This window comes from Mustela nigripes, unplaced genomic scaffold (genome assembly GCF_022355385.1).
Source record: "Mustela nigripes isolate SB6536 unplaced genomic scaffold, MUSNIG.SB6536 HiC_scaffold_148, whole genome shotgun sequence".
NCBI lineage: Eukaryota > Metazoa > Chordata > Mammalia > Carnivora > Mustelidae > Mustela > Mustela nigripes.
The window spans coordinates 5993345-6010224 of record NW_026739562.1 but is presented as its reverse complement, the minus strand read 5'-3'; the positions used below and the strand labels follow the sequence as shown (position 1 = coordinate 6010224).

Below are 16880 nucleotides of genomic sequence, written 5' to 3'. Positions count from 1 at the left end.
GGAAACCACACAAAAACAGGGATAGGCAACTGAGACAAACCCTACTCACCTGCACAAAGATACCCTTGCTCTTATATTCCTCATGGAGGCACTGAGAGAAGAAATCCACAAAAGCCTGGGATGGGGTGGGAGTGAGAAGGAAACACATACATTGCATCAATTGGTCTGATCAGTAGTCATGGCAACACAAATAACAAACTAACCATTTAACACTGAGTTCCTAATCATTCTTCTTATTTCCAATGCAGAAGAGACCTTAAAAAAAAACAAAAAACCCTCAAAACCTCAAGTTGTTTTTATCTGCCACTAAATTAAGTATTCTCTTACCAAATATAATCTCAAGATAAAATCTTGACTTAACCAGCAAAGGGTCTTTCATTTTTTTCAGAAAATTACTTTCCAAGAAGAAATGTTTTATTATATAACAAAGGCTCCGGTTCCTCCTCCCCACTTGCCATTCGAACGGAAACACAATATGAATTCTGTTCAACTCTCCTCTATAGGGATTTTGTTGTCAGTAAAGAAAAGAGCAAGCATCCTTTTGGTCCTTGGGGATGGAAAGATCCAAGAAGTGTAGGGATGAATGTGACAGCCCATCTTCTTCTGATAGAATACTTTTAAATCTATTTGTAAAATATAATGTCCCATTTTTCAAATATGGACTCCACCTCAGGCTTAAAATAATGTATCAATAATGACTCTGCTGGGGTCCCAATTAATCATAGTCTTATGCCCACAGAGCAGAACAGGGTGAGAAGCTTGGGTCCAAAAATCACTTCAAGAAACATGGTGTTCATCTTAAACCCACCTTCTGTATATTTCAGAGATACAGAAAGCAAGAAGATGGCAGGAGGGGGCGTGGTGCCTTGCTTTTTCAAAACAGTAGTCACTGTTCACGTTTTTCCGGTGGATACGGAGCCAAGGGAAAAAGAAGGCAAACATTTTGCTCTTTTCCTTCTCTGACATATCGCAAGTTCTTACTATACTTTGCTCATTTTCCCCTAAAAGCTTGTTTAATTTCAGCATCTCAATGGTTACTTTCATTTCAGAGATGTGTCGTATGCCTCAGCAACGGGTAAGAAGACACCATGGACCTGTCGGCAGCCGGAAATGGATTCTAAATTATTTTTCCTCCTAGTAATGTGAAGAGGTGAGTGGTGATATTGTATAGAATTATGACATCTTACAGAGTTCTAGAAAATCCTTGTCTCACTCCAGAAGTGACAATAAATACCTATGAATTCTGAATAATGTAAAATACTCACACTCTGATCCGGGCTGTCTTGTACCTACTATGTATATTTATGTCCTGACTGGTGGCAAATTCTTTCACTTAGCTCTGCAGAGTTCAAACTTTTGCTGGATGAGGAAGCTGACTCATTCATGAGCCAAATCCGCCATCATCAACATGTTCTGATCAACAGAGCTGACTGGCCTAGGCCAGCTCTCCATGGAAAGCACAAAATCAGGCATACCTTGTTTCCTTGTATTTCGCCTTACTGCACATCACACAGACTGTGTTCTTTACAAAGTGGAAGGTTTGTGGCAACCCTGCATCAGGCAAGTCTACTGACACCATTTTTCCAACAGCATATGCTCACTTCTTGTCCCTGCATCATATTTTGGCAATTCTCGTAATATTTCAAGTTTTTCGTTATTATTATATTTATTATGGTGATCTGTGTTCAGTGATTACCACATGTTGAGGACTCAGAGGACAGCAAATTTTAGCAATAAAGTATTTTTTAATTAAAATAGGTACATTGCTTTTCGAGACATAATGCTATTACACACATAATGCTATTGCACACATAATACTATTGCACACTTAAAAGACTACGGTGTAGTGTAAACATAACTTTTTTTTTCCACACAGACCCTAGTGTAAACGTAACTTTTATATACACTGTGAAAACAAACCACTCATTGGCCTTGCTTTACTGTGATATTCGCGCTATTGTGAGGGTCTAGAACCAAGCCTCTGGTAACTCAGAGGTACGCCTGTATCGGTTTTAAAACCAGCTGACTGCCAGGAAAATAAAGCATCTGTGAATCTGAGCTCTTAGTGCCTCATTCCTTTCCTTCCCAGTCCATTTGAAAACAGCCAAGAAGAGAACTCCAAGAAGCCTCTATAGTTATTTCTCATCATTCTTAGCCTGACATGATTGACTAAAAAATTGTTCACCTTGGTTGCAGAGTAGATGGCCAACAGTGGAACTGGGGCTATGCCACTGGCAGAGGAGATATTCAGAATTGCCCCTTTAGATCTGAAAAGGAAAATGCACCAAGTAAACAGAATGAAATCACAGACACAATGGCTTGTAAATTACAGTTCGTGACATAGAATTACTTTAAACAGAATATAACTGTTTTTCTAACAGACATCTCTCCTTGCCTTTCATAGCACATGATATCCTTGGTCAGTGAATGAGGCATAACTCAATCAACTAAAAATAGCTCTTGTCTGCGATTAGCTCATTTCTGCTTTAGTAATCCGGGGCATGACCAGATCAGAGCGACAATCTCCTCCGGTTGATCTCTCCTGTCAGAGGTCTTCTCTGGCCACATCACCAAGAATCCTTGCTCTTAGAAACACTCTCATAATCCTGGCCTGGTAGCACAAACTACCTTGCTGTAGTATTTAATCATCGCATATGTATAAATGCTTTTCTCCCTCGACAAAACCCTAAGTTTCTACACATCATAGCCCTTACCTTACACGTTTCCTCCAACACCCCTGCACAGTCCTGAGCATGTAACAGGTGCTTAATAAAATCTCCCAGTGACAAGCGAATGGTTATGTTCTGCCCTGCTTCTTCCTCCAGGCTGTTGCTACTTGGTTACAAAACAAAGAGTTGACTATAAAATTATGCAACTCTATAGGAGATCAAACCATATTCTTTGCCCAAAGGCAAAGCTCAATTTCTACTGTAACTTCTAGAGACTACTGAAAGGTCCAAGTCAGAAAGTTATTAGGAATTACTAATTTTACTAATAAATGAACAATAATTGGAGGAAAGCAATGCTGTAAATACACTAGTGGCCAGCAAGTACATCCAGTTTGGGTAAAGTTTGGAATTAGGGCTTTAGGAATTTTCAACAGAATTAAGAGCCACTCTTCCCCCAACAAATCCATTATTCTCAGGGTAGTGGGTGGGGTGTCAGTCCCCTTCATCTACTTCAAGCAAACCCTACCCACCTCCTGTCCTCCAGGTGAGGCTCCTTTCCTTCCACTCAGCTTCCCCTTGTTCTTCCGAATTTACCTCCCCCAAGACCTATTTTTTCAGCATTTTTTTAAAAAGAACTCTATAGACCCATGCAAAATAATAAAATATGCAAAATAATAAAAGAAACATGATTAAATGGAATCTACGTTATTTTAGACATAAATCTGAAAAGAAATAATCCCCCAAAATCACTGAGTCCATCTGCCAGCCCCTAGGCGAGATGCCACTTCAACCATCAGACGGAAGTCTGGACTCTTAGCTTACTGTGTCCCTGGAAACAAGTTGTCGTCTTGTGTTTTCATTTTTGAACCCAAGTCTTTACTAGTAATACACATGTTCCTGAACAGTGAAATCCACTCATATTTTGGTCACTGAAATCAAATGTCAAATTTAAAAGTATTATATTGAGGTTTTAAAGAAAGTTGGAAATATTTAGTCTATGCACTGATATATGATTCTTGCATGTTTTGTTTGTATCTCAGAGACCAAAAAAAGTCTTTTTTTTTTTTTTAAGACTTTATTTATTTGACAGAGAGAGAGATCACAAGCAGGCAGAGAGGCAGGCAGAGAGAAAGGGGGAAGCAGGCTCCCTGCTGAGCAGAGAGCCTGATGTGGGGCTTGATCCCAGGACTCTGAGATCATGACCTGAGCTGAAAGCAGAGGCTTAACCGACTGAGCCACCCAGGTGCCCCAAAAGGCTTTTGTTTTTAAATACTAGAAGGGAGTAAGAATGCCTATCAAGAGTTAGAACCCAATCACTCTAGGGCAAAAACTAGTAATTAGGAATAAGTATTTAAGATTTTGATTTTATCTATTTGTGAGAAACTCCTCTGATCAAAGTGGACTAAAAGGCAACTTTTGTTACTGGAGACCTTTAAGAGAATAATACTAATTAACGATGTTTAAAATATCCCTATCTTCTTAGGGTGTTAAAAATGTTCTCAAATTAGATTGTGGGGATGGTTGCACAGCTTTGTGAACATGCTAGAAACCACCAAATTGTACACTTTAATGGATGGATTGTATGGTATGTGAAATGTATCTCAACAAACCTGGAAAAGACAAAGAGAGAGAGAAGCGTATTTATGATCTATTACAAGGTGTCACTTTTAAGCTCAGAGCAGACCTCAATCACAGGAAAGAGGAGAGAGCTATGGTGTCTTCCACAACACAGAATGCTTTCTGAGAAGTAACCTTAAATCCTGACAAGCTGTACCCCTGTCTAAGCCTTAAGCACTCCTGTGACTTTAGGTTAGCATTTTATTTTAACCTCTTCTGGTGTAACCAGGAATTGCCATGGCCTCAATCGTTTGGAGCAAATGAAGAAGAAAAGCTAGTTTAGAGGAGTTCTAGATGATCGTGTTCTTCATGGAAGCTGGGGTACAGCGCGGCTGGTTTTGTCAGCTGGATTGTGTGCTCCATTACACTCAGATTGGTGGGCGGTTACATGTGCCCTTGAACAAAAATCTTAATTTTGAAATGAAATGAAATTTTAATTTCATTCCTCACACATGAAATGCAATTTACAAGTCTTCCAAAATTAAAGTTTAATGTTATCAAATGCATTTTTTTAAAGATTTTATTTATTTATTTGAGAGAGAGAAGGTGAGAGAGAGCATGAGAGGGGAGAGGGTCAGAGGGAGAAGCAGACTTCCCGTGGAGCTGGGAGCCTGATGCAGGACTCGATTCGTGGTCTCCGGGATCATGACCTGAGCCAAAGGCAGTTGCTTAACCAACTGAACCACCCAGGTGCCCCTCAAATGCATTTTAAAAATGAAATTCTGATCTTACCAAAACAGAACACACTTTTAACTTCACTCACCAAAGCAATGATTTCAATACAGAAAAAATTTATTTAAAGACAATAAAAACTTCTTTCCCATTTTCAAAAATAATAGACCAATAATCAAATACGTCACAATTATGCACGTGTGCTCCTTTAATTGTTTACCCCTTGACGCAACTAAGATCTTCGTTTCTCAGATACTCTACCCCAGTTAAAATGCCTGGGAGCTAGGAGTTGGTTGTTCGTGAAAAGTCAGAATTTGAGAGAACGTTTTCAAACAAAGTATCTGTACTCTAAGACCACATTAAACAGACCCAAGACCAACGAAGTCTAAAGCAAGAACGCACTAGACCTGAGGAAATAAAAGAGCATTTATAATTGTATCATAATGACAGCAGAGAAACACCCCTTCCATGAAAACTCTGTGCCAACAAGCAGCTCACGAATTTGTCTGGCAAAAACCTTCCTTCCCCACCCACACACACAACAGCACAGAATGCTCTTTCTCTCCAAGGATGATAATATTCAACTTAGTTTTGTGTGAATCATAAACAACACACTGGTAGAGCTGTCTTAATCCTTGTACTGTATACAGTATCTATTCTCCATGCAGGGATGTGGTGAACATTTGGGACTGCGAGGCACAAAGGGCTCGTCTTTAAAATCAACTACTTTGTCTGTCTCTAATCCTCCATCCCTCCATCTAAGCAGAATTAGTGACGTCAAACCAGTTTCCATGGCAGAGCCAGACTCACGACAGCTCTGTTATATCAAGCAGGAGGACAAAATGGGCTGCGCTTAATTGCACACGAAAACAAACAGAAAACCGAACCTTAGTTAATCTCTCATTTTCTGGGGACTTGGGGAACAATTCTAAGATCGGAAGGTACATTAACAATATGTGCCCAAGTTCCATAATGAAGACGCGTGTTGCTCTTACTTCGGCACACTTCCCAGCCTGTTATGACAAATAAACAAGTCAAGTCATATTTTCTGTGATAGAACATTCTTAATTAATCACACTGCTTCCTTGCTAACAGCCACACGATGGTGTCTCAGTGGTACAAATTACCGAGGATCTACCAGAACTAAAATGCTGCAAAAACAAAACAGAAGACACCACTGCTGATAAGAAAGCGCCTTTTCGTAGAAACATACTCTCTTCAATTACTAGCCCTTTTACAAGCCAAAGGTCAAACTCATCCAACCCTATAAAATTCAGTATCTGGTATTTATAGCTTCTCATAGCTCTGCTCTCTCGTAGCATTCCCGCAGACCTGTGGAAAGAAACCCTATCCTAAGGCTCTCCTTAACTGTCACCTGGATAAAAAAATTGTCAGGCCTTTATTTTCCCATAAATGCCCCCACCATGCTATCGGACTGCTGCAGTATCCTTGCCCACAGCTCTGTAAAAATACTACTGTCACAGAGGAAGTGTTAGGTCTCCTTTGAATAAGTCGCTGATCTCCGCCTTCCTCGGGAAGGTCGGCACTGCCCTGTGATGCTGGGGAGAGAGATGGGGAGGTATAAGTGCTCCCGTGGAGGACTGGAACACAGGGTCAACTCTGATGCGGGCGGCTAACTGTATACAGAGTTTGATGGCAGGTAAGGGAGATTGTGCAGAAAAGACGCCATGATGATGCTTCCCATTTCCATTTCTTATCAAGGAGCTCAAAAGGGAGCTCCTGGAGGGTCCTTACTTTTTTTTTTTTTTTTTTTTTAAGCTTAAATATAACACTGAAATTGGTCCAGACAATTCTCCAGCAGACTCTCCAGAAGACTGAGAAACGTATCAAAACAGAGTTCTATGTCAGAAAAGAATTGTGGAACAGAGGGGTCAGACACATAATTAGAACCGGCAATCCAAATACATTATACGAATCGTGCTTTGCTGAAGGAAGTTTGCAAACATTTCCCACATGAAAGAGGACTGCCTGCCCTAAAACACGGTAACATGTCATAATTCCACCTTAAGCAATACAGTATGAAAGGGGCTATTTTTAGCTTTTCCATGGTTGTTATGGCAACCACCTCCTGGCTCCAGCTGTACACAATGTTTATAATTCCAGAGAAGTGGAAAGAGCAAGTTTCCTCTATAATGTAATTATGCACTTTCTATTTCTGTGGTAATAATACCTTAGTTTAATTATAGGTACTTGTTTAGTGAGAGTTGGCTTTAGGCTATCGTTCTAGAGGGTTTGGAAAATCTCATACATCAGAGGTAGAATCAGTGAAAGGGGAAAAGCAGCAACGACAACAACAACAAAGGATCTTTAGAAAGGACTCTGCTTGCCTCAATGGAAATTCGACTCCTATGGAAACCAACCATAGGAAATATGCCGTTTAAGGACAGGCTATAATAAAATCACTTATATGTACGAGGAAGAAGGCTTCCAGATGATCGGTTACCTTGGAGTTTTTCCTCTCCTCTTGGGCACACAGCTAACAACATTTCTGGCCTCGTGTGCAGTTAGTGGTAGCCTGTGACTGAGTTCTAGACAATGAATTGTTGGCAGAAGTGATGTATACCCCTTCCAGGCCTGGCCTGGCCCAATGAAACCTCCCATAAAGTCATCCTATTCGCTCTTCCCTCACCTGCTAGCTGGATGCAGAAAACGCAGCAGAGAGCTGCTAGGTCCAAGGGAAGAACAGCCCCTACACAGAAGGAGTCTGAGATCCCTGAATGGCCGGGTAGAGCACAGCCCCAACCACTGATCCATACTGGCCATGTACCCGGAGGAAGAAAGTCAGCCTTTAGAATGGTAAGCCACGGAGATCTTAGGATGGTCTCTTACAGCAGTTAGCTTACCTTAACTAATAGAACCAGTAACTCTTAATTCGAGTGGACTTCGCTGTTCCCTTTTCTGACCAAAAGTACTGATGGATAAAGTCCACTTATATTTCTTACCAGTTCTTAGCAAGAGCCACGATCACCCTCACGGTGTCAGCTTCAGTCCACAGCCTATGACGGCTTCCCACCAGATCATTTCTCAAATTTAGTTTAAAATCAACTTGATTTCCTAAAGGCAAAGATCGGCTTCGTCTTCTGTATACTCCATGATAAACTCTACTCAGTGAGTGCCTGCTGAATGAATGGCTCCATGATAAACTCTACTCAGTGAGTGCCTGCTGAATGAATGGCTCCTCTTCTTTGCATGGTTTTTATCTAGGTGCTCTAGCTATAACTGCAGTCAAGGCTGCCAGGTCTCTAAAGATAGGAGTGAAGTTCCTGGCACTCTGTGTCTGTATCATTTACTAACGAATCATGAAGCTTCATAGCGCTCAATCTCTTTGGGACTCACTTTCTATCAAATAAGGGTGGGACTGGTTTCAACTAATTACAGTACTAGAATTCCATGACTATTTAAATCCATTATGATCTGCAAGATTACTTCACAACAATCATCTCTTTTTGATATGGTTTTCACCAACACACTTAAAAATCCCTTTTCCAATGCTTCTGTGGTTTTTAAGTATTTCATTTTTAATGGATGGACTTACTGTCCTGAATTAATACCGAGTCACTGGCAGATAGCGAAACTGGATTAAGATGATGGCCATGACTTACTTCATCCCTCCAGCGTTCTACCCTGTCGGCCCCAATTCTCTGTAATCTAGGGTTCTGTCCGGTTAGACCACTGTCTGTTCACTTCCATATCTGACCATCAGAGGCACACTCTCACTGTCGACCAACACGAAGCAGTCTGAGTGTTTAGAGGGAAATTTTACTACAGGAATTGAAATATACCAAACTTCATATAAAATGGAATCACAAACAAAAACTGCAAAGAAGGAGTTTTTCCACCAATCTCTGTAGATGCCAAACAAAATGGATTCCTAACCTCGCTTCCTCCTCTGTACAATGGTGGGAGGCTATCGAAGTTAAATGAGTTAACACACATCAAGTCCTCAGTACAACACTTGGGACGTAACAGGTTCTCAACAAACATTAGCTGTCAACCTTGCCTGTAGCTGGTCACAGAGGTTTCTTCAAAGTAGGGTCTTTGGACTATGCCCTTTCCGAAGCTATGATTCTTTTGGATCTCCTCCAAACTCAAAGCTGTTTTGCAGAGGAAGGATGACTGTGAAGCCCTAAATTTAGCAAACGATCAAGCTAACTCAAGATGCAAGCCCAGATCTTTTCAACAGGTTTCTTTTGAAAGCCAAGGCATCATTCAGGCTTTTCCAAGGGAGAAACAGAGCTTAATTACAATTTTACACTTTGTGCTATTTCAAGAAGAAACTCTACGACACATTTCTCAATGAAAATGAAGACATCTAACATATTCTAGGGGAACCCCTCCCAAGCCAGAACACAAAGGGGGCTCCACGGTGTGGGTTTCTGTTCCAAAGGTAGGTTTGACATCTTATAACCATTTTATAACATACCTAAGTTCCTCATATATCCATTCACCCCTTAAAAACTAAACAACCAGAAGATGGGGTTTTGCTTTGTGAAACTCCACTGATTTTAGTTCTGAGAGCATATAGCTTTAAGAAGGCATTCCCGGGAATACCCCAGGAACTCTGTCCACCCCCTCAGAATAGCAGGCAATTGAGTTGGTGATGGTGACTCAGGCAGACTTTTTAATCCTGATCTAAAGGAACCACCACAACCCTGGAGAGAGAAATAAAAAGGGAATCAAGTGGAAAAGGCCTCCGCCACCAGATGACTCATGCTCTACCGTGTGACTCGCCAGGCACATTACTCTGTTGCTAAGACATGGAGGATAGGTTCATTAGTCACTCTACTGAATTTTGCAAAGAAAGGATTCTCCCTATAAATAATCATGAGCTCTGTCTCTCTAGTGTTTGTGAGTGTGCTCGTGACTCACCTTTCCACCATACCGGGCAGCACCAATCGTGTCATCTGCAAAAGAGAAAACAAAACATTCATGATGGCTGAGGTTGCAGGCATCAGATAAACAGTGGAGAGAAGCCATTCTCAAAACAGAAGAGAATCACGAAACCACTCACCACTCTATAGACAGCAGTTTATTTTATATACTCTATAAAATTTGGCTGTGTCAAGATTGCATAAAAGGGGGCGCCTGGGTGGCTCAGTGGGTTAAAGCCTCTGCCTTCAGCTCAGGTCCTGAGATTGAGCCCCACATCAGGCTCTCTGCTCAGCGGGGAGCCTGCTTCCTCCTCTCTCTCTGCCTGCCTCTCTGCCTACTTGTCATCTCTGTCTGTCAAATAAATAAATAAAATCTTAAAAAAAAAAAAAAGAGTGCATAAAAAGGAATCAGATGAAATCATTGGAGTTAACACTGGGAATACTTTCAGGAAACTTGGCTAAACTTGGCCTTGCCTGAAACCTAATACTGGCACAGAGATCTTCAAATAATTAAGGACTTAACAGTGAGCTCTAGTCTCCCAAAATGTACTCCTGGAAAGGGACATACGTTATCAAAGAGAGTATCTGTGAACCAAGATCCCTTAAGATTCCTAATCTTAAGTGCTCAAACAATCTTTTCCTACCAAAAAGGCCTTTAGAAGAATGCCCCAAAGTGACAGGTTGGCAAATGTTAAGTGTATCCTGACATTTCATTACCCTTGTTGGTCTAGCTAGCTGTGAGTAAAACACATCCTTCAAGAAAGTTAAGGTTATCTGTAATATCTTGAAACCAACAACAAAGAAAAATGACACCTGCATTTTCAAAGGGCCTTGGAATTGTTGATTAAATACATATAATGCAGGGCACTAGGATGGCTCAGTCGGTTAAGCATCTGCCTTCAGCTCAGGTCATGATCCCAGTGTCCTGGGATTAAACCCCACGTTGGGCTCCCTACTCATGGGGAGTCTGCTTCTCTCTCTCCTTCTGCTCCCCCGTTCCTGCTTTCTCTCACTATCTCAAACAAATAAATAAAATCTTAAAAAAATACATATAATATGATGAGAGGCTACTCCTAAATTCTGTTTTAAGGTATTATTAACTAAGAACAGTTAAGACACCCACTGGCTTAATCAGGGCCATGTCTCAGTTAAGTACTGAGGTTAGAACACGAATTCTTGATTTGCAGGTATCATCAATTTTCTAAGAAGCAAATGCTGCTGCTCTGTCACAGAAAAGTTGGCACGCATGCCAAACACAGGAATTTTAAGTGTTTTATCTTGAATACTATGTCTTAATGAAAACAGTGCTCTGATGAGAAAATAATTTTTTTTCCTAGAAATATTTTGAAGAAAGAAAATGTATTCAGCTTTACAAGGTAAAATCTGCTATGCAGTGCTCCCAAACCAGATGTCAAGCCGGGAGCTGCTGCATATACTTTTCCAGGAAAAACAAGTTCAAACTGACACTGCCGCATGAAAGACAGACTGACACACTGCCAACTTCGAAACAAAGAAGTGTCTTCAAAGCCTAGGGGAATCATGTTGACAGAAGTTTCTGGATTTGGCCGAATCTTCTGGCCCAGATTAAAAAAAAAAAAAAAAAAAGATATCAAGAGAAAGAGTTTGGCCTAAAGCATTCCATATCTCCCTCCTTCTTACATACGGGTCTATGTTTTTCATATTAAAGTCGTCTTCACAGAACAAGGGGCACATGCTCTCTGTGTTCTATAGCAGGAGATATGATTGGAAGTTACACATGCAAGTTCTCGGTCATGGCCTGAAAGTTGAGAAAAACACGTGTCCTCCTCCTGCCACATTCCTCCACCTGACGGCTGGATACATGCGGTGGAAGGAGCTAAAACAACCCACCTGAACCGCAAGCTGAGAGCTGTGTGATAATAGGGGCAGAGCAATGAGGGAAAGAGGCAGGATCCCTAATGACTGGGGAACTACTATGTCAAACCTTGATTTCCTACCCAGCTTTTTATATGAGAGAAAAATACTATTTTATTTAAGCCACTGCTAGGTCTCTGTTACAGCAGCCAAACCACTACTCTAACTAATAAAACTGACCATTTGTGTTGACGAAAACCAAGCGATGGTAACATTTTAAGACTCAAAGATCAAATAACTCCCAAAGCACACTTAATCAGAGATTATGCTGATAACCCAAATGGCCTCAGTATTTTATAATTTTTTACAACATGCCCCTGTTTCTTCTCTTTTCTAGGTCTGCTGACCCAATTCAGGATATGCCCCCAGGGCCTCAAACCCAACTGGATGGAGCCAAGTGAGAGAAAAAGCTGATTTCAGGGCTGGTCCTTTCAACACCATAGTTACCTCCTCCCTTTTCAGATGAAATAACTCTTCAAACTTGTCTACACATTTCCTAAGATGTGCCTTTTTATGGGAACACACTGCAATTGCTCAATATATAGCCACGGTATGTTCAGGTAAATGTGGGACACAGTCAGGTCCAAGTTCAAATCCCAGCCGTTCTACTTACTAGCAGTGTGATCTCGAGTTACTTCCTTCTCTGCAACATACATATGGATTATATAAAGAAGGCATCTACACTACAGATTATTCTTTTTTTTTTTTTAAAGATTTTATTTATTTATTTGTCAGAGAGAGAGAGCGAGAGAGAGCGAGCGAGCACAGGCAGACAGAGTGGCAGGCAGAGTCAGAGGGAGAAGCAGGCTCCCTGCGGAGCAAGGAGCCCGATGTGGGACTCGATCCCAGGACGCTGGGATCATAACATGGCTGAAGGCAGCTGCTTAACCAACTGAGCCACCCAGGCATCCCCCCCCCCTTTTTTTTTTTTTAAAGATTTTCAATATAGATTATTCTATTCTGAATCTCAAACGAGGTAATGTTTGTAATGGACTCAGCACAGAGCTTGTCACACAGCAAGCCTCTGAAGAGGAATTAGTGTCCCTTATTGCCAGGAGGCACTATTGTTTCAGGATGCAGTGCCACTACGTATGTAGGCCTCCTTTAACCATGTCATGTCTGGCAGTATAGAGCCAAAAATAATGACAAAGTTTGAGGTCATCAAGTTCAAGTGACAACAAGTTTCTGGATAGTTCCACCAATACTGAAAAATACCTCAGTTGGGATGTTCTTGGGGTAATGGAATTGTTCTAAAATTGAATTTGGTGACGATTGCACAACTCTGAATTTATTTACCTATTAATTATACACAAAGTGGATGAATTTTATGGTTTATAAATTATCCTTTTTAAAATTTTATCCTTTTTATTTTTTTATATTTTTTAAAGATTTTACTTATTTATTGCAGAGAGAAAGAGAAAGAGAGAGCACGGGCAGGGGGAGAGGCAAAGGGAGACTCCCTGCTGAGCAGAGAGCCTGGTGCAGAGCTCAGTCCCAGGATCTCAGGATCATGATCTGAGCCCAAGTCAGATGCTTCACCCACTGAGCCACCCAGGTGCCCCTGAATGAAATTTAAAAAAAATCTTAACCAGGGGCGCCTGGGTGGCTCAGTGGGTTAAAGCGTCTGCCTTCGGCTCAGGTCATGATCCCAGGGTCCTGGTATTGCGCCCCACATTGGGCTCTCTGCTAAGCAGGGAGCCTGCTTCCCTTCCTCTCTCTCTGTCTGCCTCTCTGCCTACTTGTGATCTCTGTCTGTCAAATAAATAAATAAAATCTTAAAAAAAAATCTTAATCATATGAATGAGTTGAAGAGCTGGAATCACAAAACACAGAGGATGTTACTTTCTCAAACCTAGGAGAAAAAAGAGCTTTCAAAATGTTCTATGCATATCAACTATGGCCTGAGAAACACAAAACAATAAAAAGAGACATTCTTCAGTTTTGTCGAGGCCACGTTATGTACTCAAACCTGGGCTGGTGGATAGGCGCTCACTACCTAGCCAGAGAATACATGTACATATAAACAAATCATTACAAGACACACCATGAGTGGTACAACAGAGGTGAGAACAGAGGGCCCTAATGCTTTGGAGAAAAACTCGTTATGTCTGGGGAATCAGGTCTAGAGCTTCACAGATTATATTTCATTTAAGTTCTGAAAGAATAAATAGGAATTCATCAGGCGGAAAAAATATTCCAGTAGAAGGAATAGAATACAAAAAGGCAAACAGCTGCAAGAAACTACAATATATGCCATAGAAATGATGCACTGAGAAAACCCTTTGTTGAACGGAGCTTATAAAGAAATTCACGAGCATCCTGTTATCTATATGTCACGCAATTTGCATATCGTACCACTTCACGGACAGCTTCCCATGCTAGCGCAAACAGACGTACTTCAAGCATATTAACCATCATAGAGTATTTTATTGTAAGAATATATTACATGCATTCCTAGCAAAATCTGAAAACATTTTTTATTCAGCACATTTCCTCAGGGGACCATAATGGTTAGCTAATGTAGGAGGTCCCCAAGCACTCCATGGAGAGAAGTGAGCATTCAGTCCTCCAAGACCTGAGACCACCAGAAACAGGGTAAGCAGATTGATAATAAAGACATTCTCATCCAATGGCAGGGAGGTGTGCCTGCGTGTGCGTAACATGTGCATGCATCTGTGCGTATACGTACACATGTGCATGAAATGAGACTTGTTAACTGAAGAGTAGCTAACTCTTCAGTTCACTGAGGTAGCCGCCAACTGTTTGGCCCTCCTACACAAAGAGAGAAAGGATGGGATTTGTAGACAATGATCAACCTGGAAAACAGCCAGCAAAGTCTATAGTCTTAGACTTTAAAAGAATATAGCAAAGTCTATATTCTTTTATTCTGACCAGGGATCTCAGAACTATTTGACTATTAACAAGTGGTTGCACAGAGTTGTAAAGTTTAATTCAGATTTTTTTCCCAAGACATAAACTTACTCTCCTAAATATAATCCATTAAGAAATACCACACGAGGGGTACCTGGGTGGCTCAGTGGGTTAAGGCCTCTGCCTTTGGCTCGGGTCATGGTCTCGGGGTCCTGGGATCGAGCCCCGCATCGGGCTCTCTGCTCAGCAGGGAGTCTGCTTCCCCCTCCCCCCCGCCTGCCTCTCTACTTGTGATCTTTCTATCTGTCAAATAAATAAATAAAATCTTAAAAAGAAAAAAAAAATCACATTAGCTGGGATATCGAAGAAATAGAAATGCATACATGGGAGCTATTTTTTCCCTTATACTGAGTGCATGTCATACATTAAATGTTTCCTTTCTGAATGGCAAAAAATTATCCACAATCAGAGACAAAATAACATCCCATAAGATAGAATCTTACTTATAAAACTACATCAATAGCTAAACATTAAATATTTTCTGGATGGTCTTCGATGTATGGGGACATATTCAAAATATACCTTTCCCCTCTCTGTTTTAGTAAGAAATAACTGACATAAGACATTGTATTAGTTTAAGCTGTAGAGCATAACGATTTGATATTATGTATATACTGCAAAGGATTACCACAGTAAGTTAACATCAAAATTATAGAACGGTGAATGAATTTCTGGTCCTCTTTGCATATGGCCATGCTAATCTCCATATCATTCCAATTTTAGTGTATGTGCTGCTGAAACCAGCACCAAAATGTATCCTTTATACACGTAAATTAAAACTCAAGAAGTTTAGGGGCGCCTAGGTGGCACAGTCAGTTGAACGTCTAACTCTTGATTTTGGTTCAGGTCATGACCTCAGGCTCGTGGGATCAAGACCCACACTGGGCTCCACACCCAGCACATCCCTCTCCCTCTGCTCTTCTTCCTTCTTGCGCACATGTGCTTGCTCGCTCTCACTCTCTCAAATAAATAAATAATATTTTTTAAAAACCCAACCCTCAAGAAGTTTAAGTGACTTAACACAAAGAGGAAGGAAGAAGCAGTATTTTTGATGCCTAGCTATTAAAGGGCCAGAAATACTTGTTGAATGTCCAATGACCAAATAATCCATCAAGTCCTCTCATGAAAAATTAAATTCTTTTGCATTGATCACTGGCTTCTCCTTTTAAATTCTGGCTCTAAACTATTTCTCCTTGTCACAGAAGGGAACATCTTTTTTTGATCTGCCAAATAATAACACCACCAAAAAGCCTAAGAAAAGTTAACTTGAAATCTGCATGCTTTTATAAACCTGATTAAGGCCTTCATCTGTTCTTAAATTCTCTTTTCTCCTAATCAGATCCTAATTCATCATAAATTTGACTTCAAGCCTTTTTCTTATATGTGTATACAAATAATTCTTAAAATTCTATGCATAAGCAAAAGAGAGGCTTCACTATGTTCACATTAAATTAAATTTTTTAAAAATTCTCTTTGACATCAAGTTTTACCTAGGATATTTTAACTAAGCTATTAGAAGTCTCATTTTACTTTGTATGCACCGATTGGTATCTTGATATCTGGTTATTTATACCATATACCAAGCGTTTCTGTGAAATCTCACTATCTATCTGAACTCCATTTCACAGCTCACAAGCTGTTTCTGGAGTTAACTCAATATGCTAATTTTAGGCCATCTGCAGGTGATAATTGCTGTACCAGGAAATTTTTTGTTCCTCTTAAGATACTGCTAAAGTAAGGTTACCATAACTTATAAGTTCAGTGGCTAAGAATATTAGAAAAATAGCAGTAAATATGGTTTCTAACTTGTTTTTTCCCGTGTTGAAGTTGTTTTCTTTTCTTTTCTTTTCTTTTTTAAAGATTTTATTTATTTATTTGACAGACAGAGATGACAAGTAGGCAGAGAGGCAGGCATAGAAAGAGAGGGAGAAGCAGGCTCCCCACTGAGCAGAGAGCCTGATGTGGCGCTCAATCCCAGGATCCTGGGATCATGACCTGAGCTGAAGGCAGAGACTTTAACTCACTGACCCACCCAGGTGCCCGAAGTTGTTTTCAAAAGTGTAGAGCAAACACTTTAGTTACTTCCTAAAAAGTGATAAAAGTTGTTGCAGTAGTTCCCCTCCAACAAGAGCTTCAATTCTCTCCAAAAAACCCCAGATATTTCCTAATATATATATATATATATATATATATATATATATATATA

The 16880-nt window shown here is 40.5% G+C and overlaps 1 protein-coding gene across 1 annotated transcript in view; it reads right to left on the bottom strand.

The window, feature by feature from the left end:
- LOC132008350 (very-long-chain 3-oxoacyl-CoA reductase) overlaps nucleotides 1–16880 on the bottom strand; it is a 160672-nt gene that overhangs the window by 15281 nt on the left and 128511 nt on the right. Inside the window, exons 7-9 of the mRNA XM_059386869.1 lie at nucleotides 9849–9883; nucleotides 2186–2267; nucleotides 50–115 (exon numbers count right to left, since the gene is read on the bottom strand). Coding sequence (XP_059242852.1) covers nucleotides 50–115; nucleotides 2186–2267; nucleotides 9849–9883 — 183 coding nt within the window. The remainder of the gene's footprint in view (nucleotides 1–49; nucleotides 116–2185; nucleotides 2268–9848; nucleotides 9884–16880) is intronic.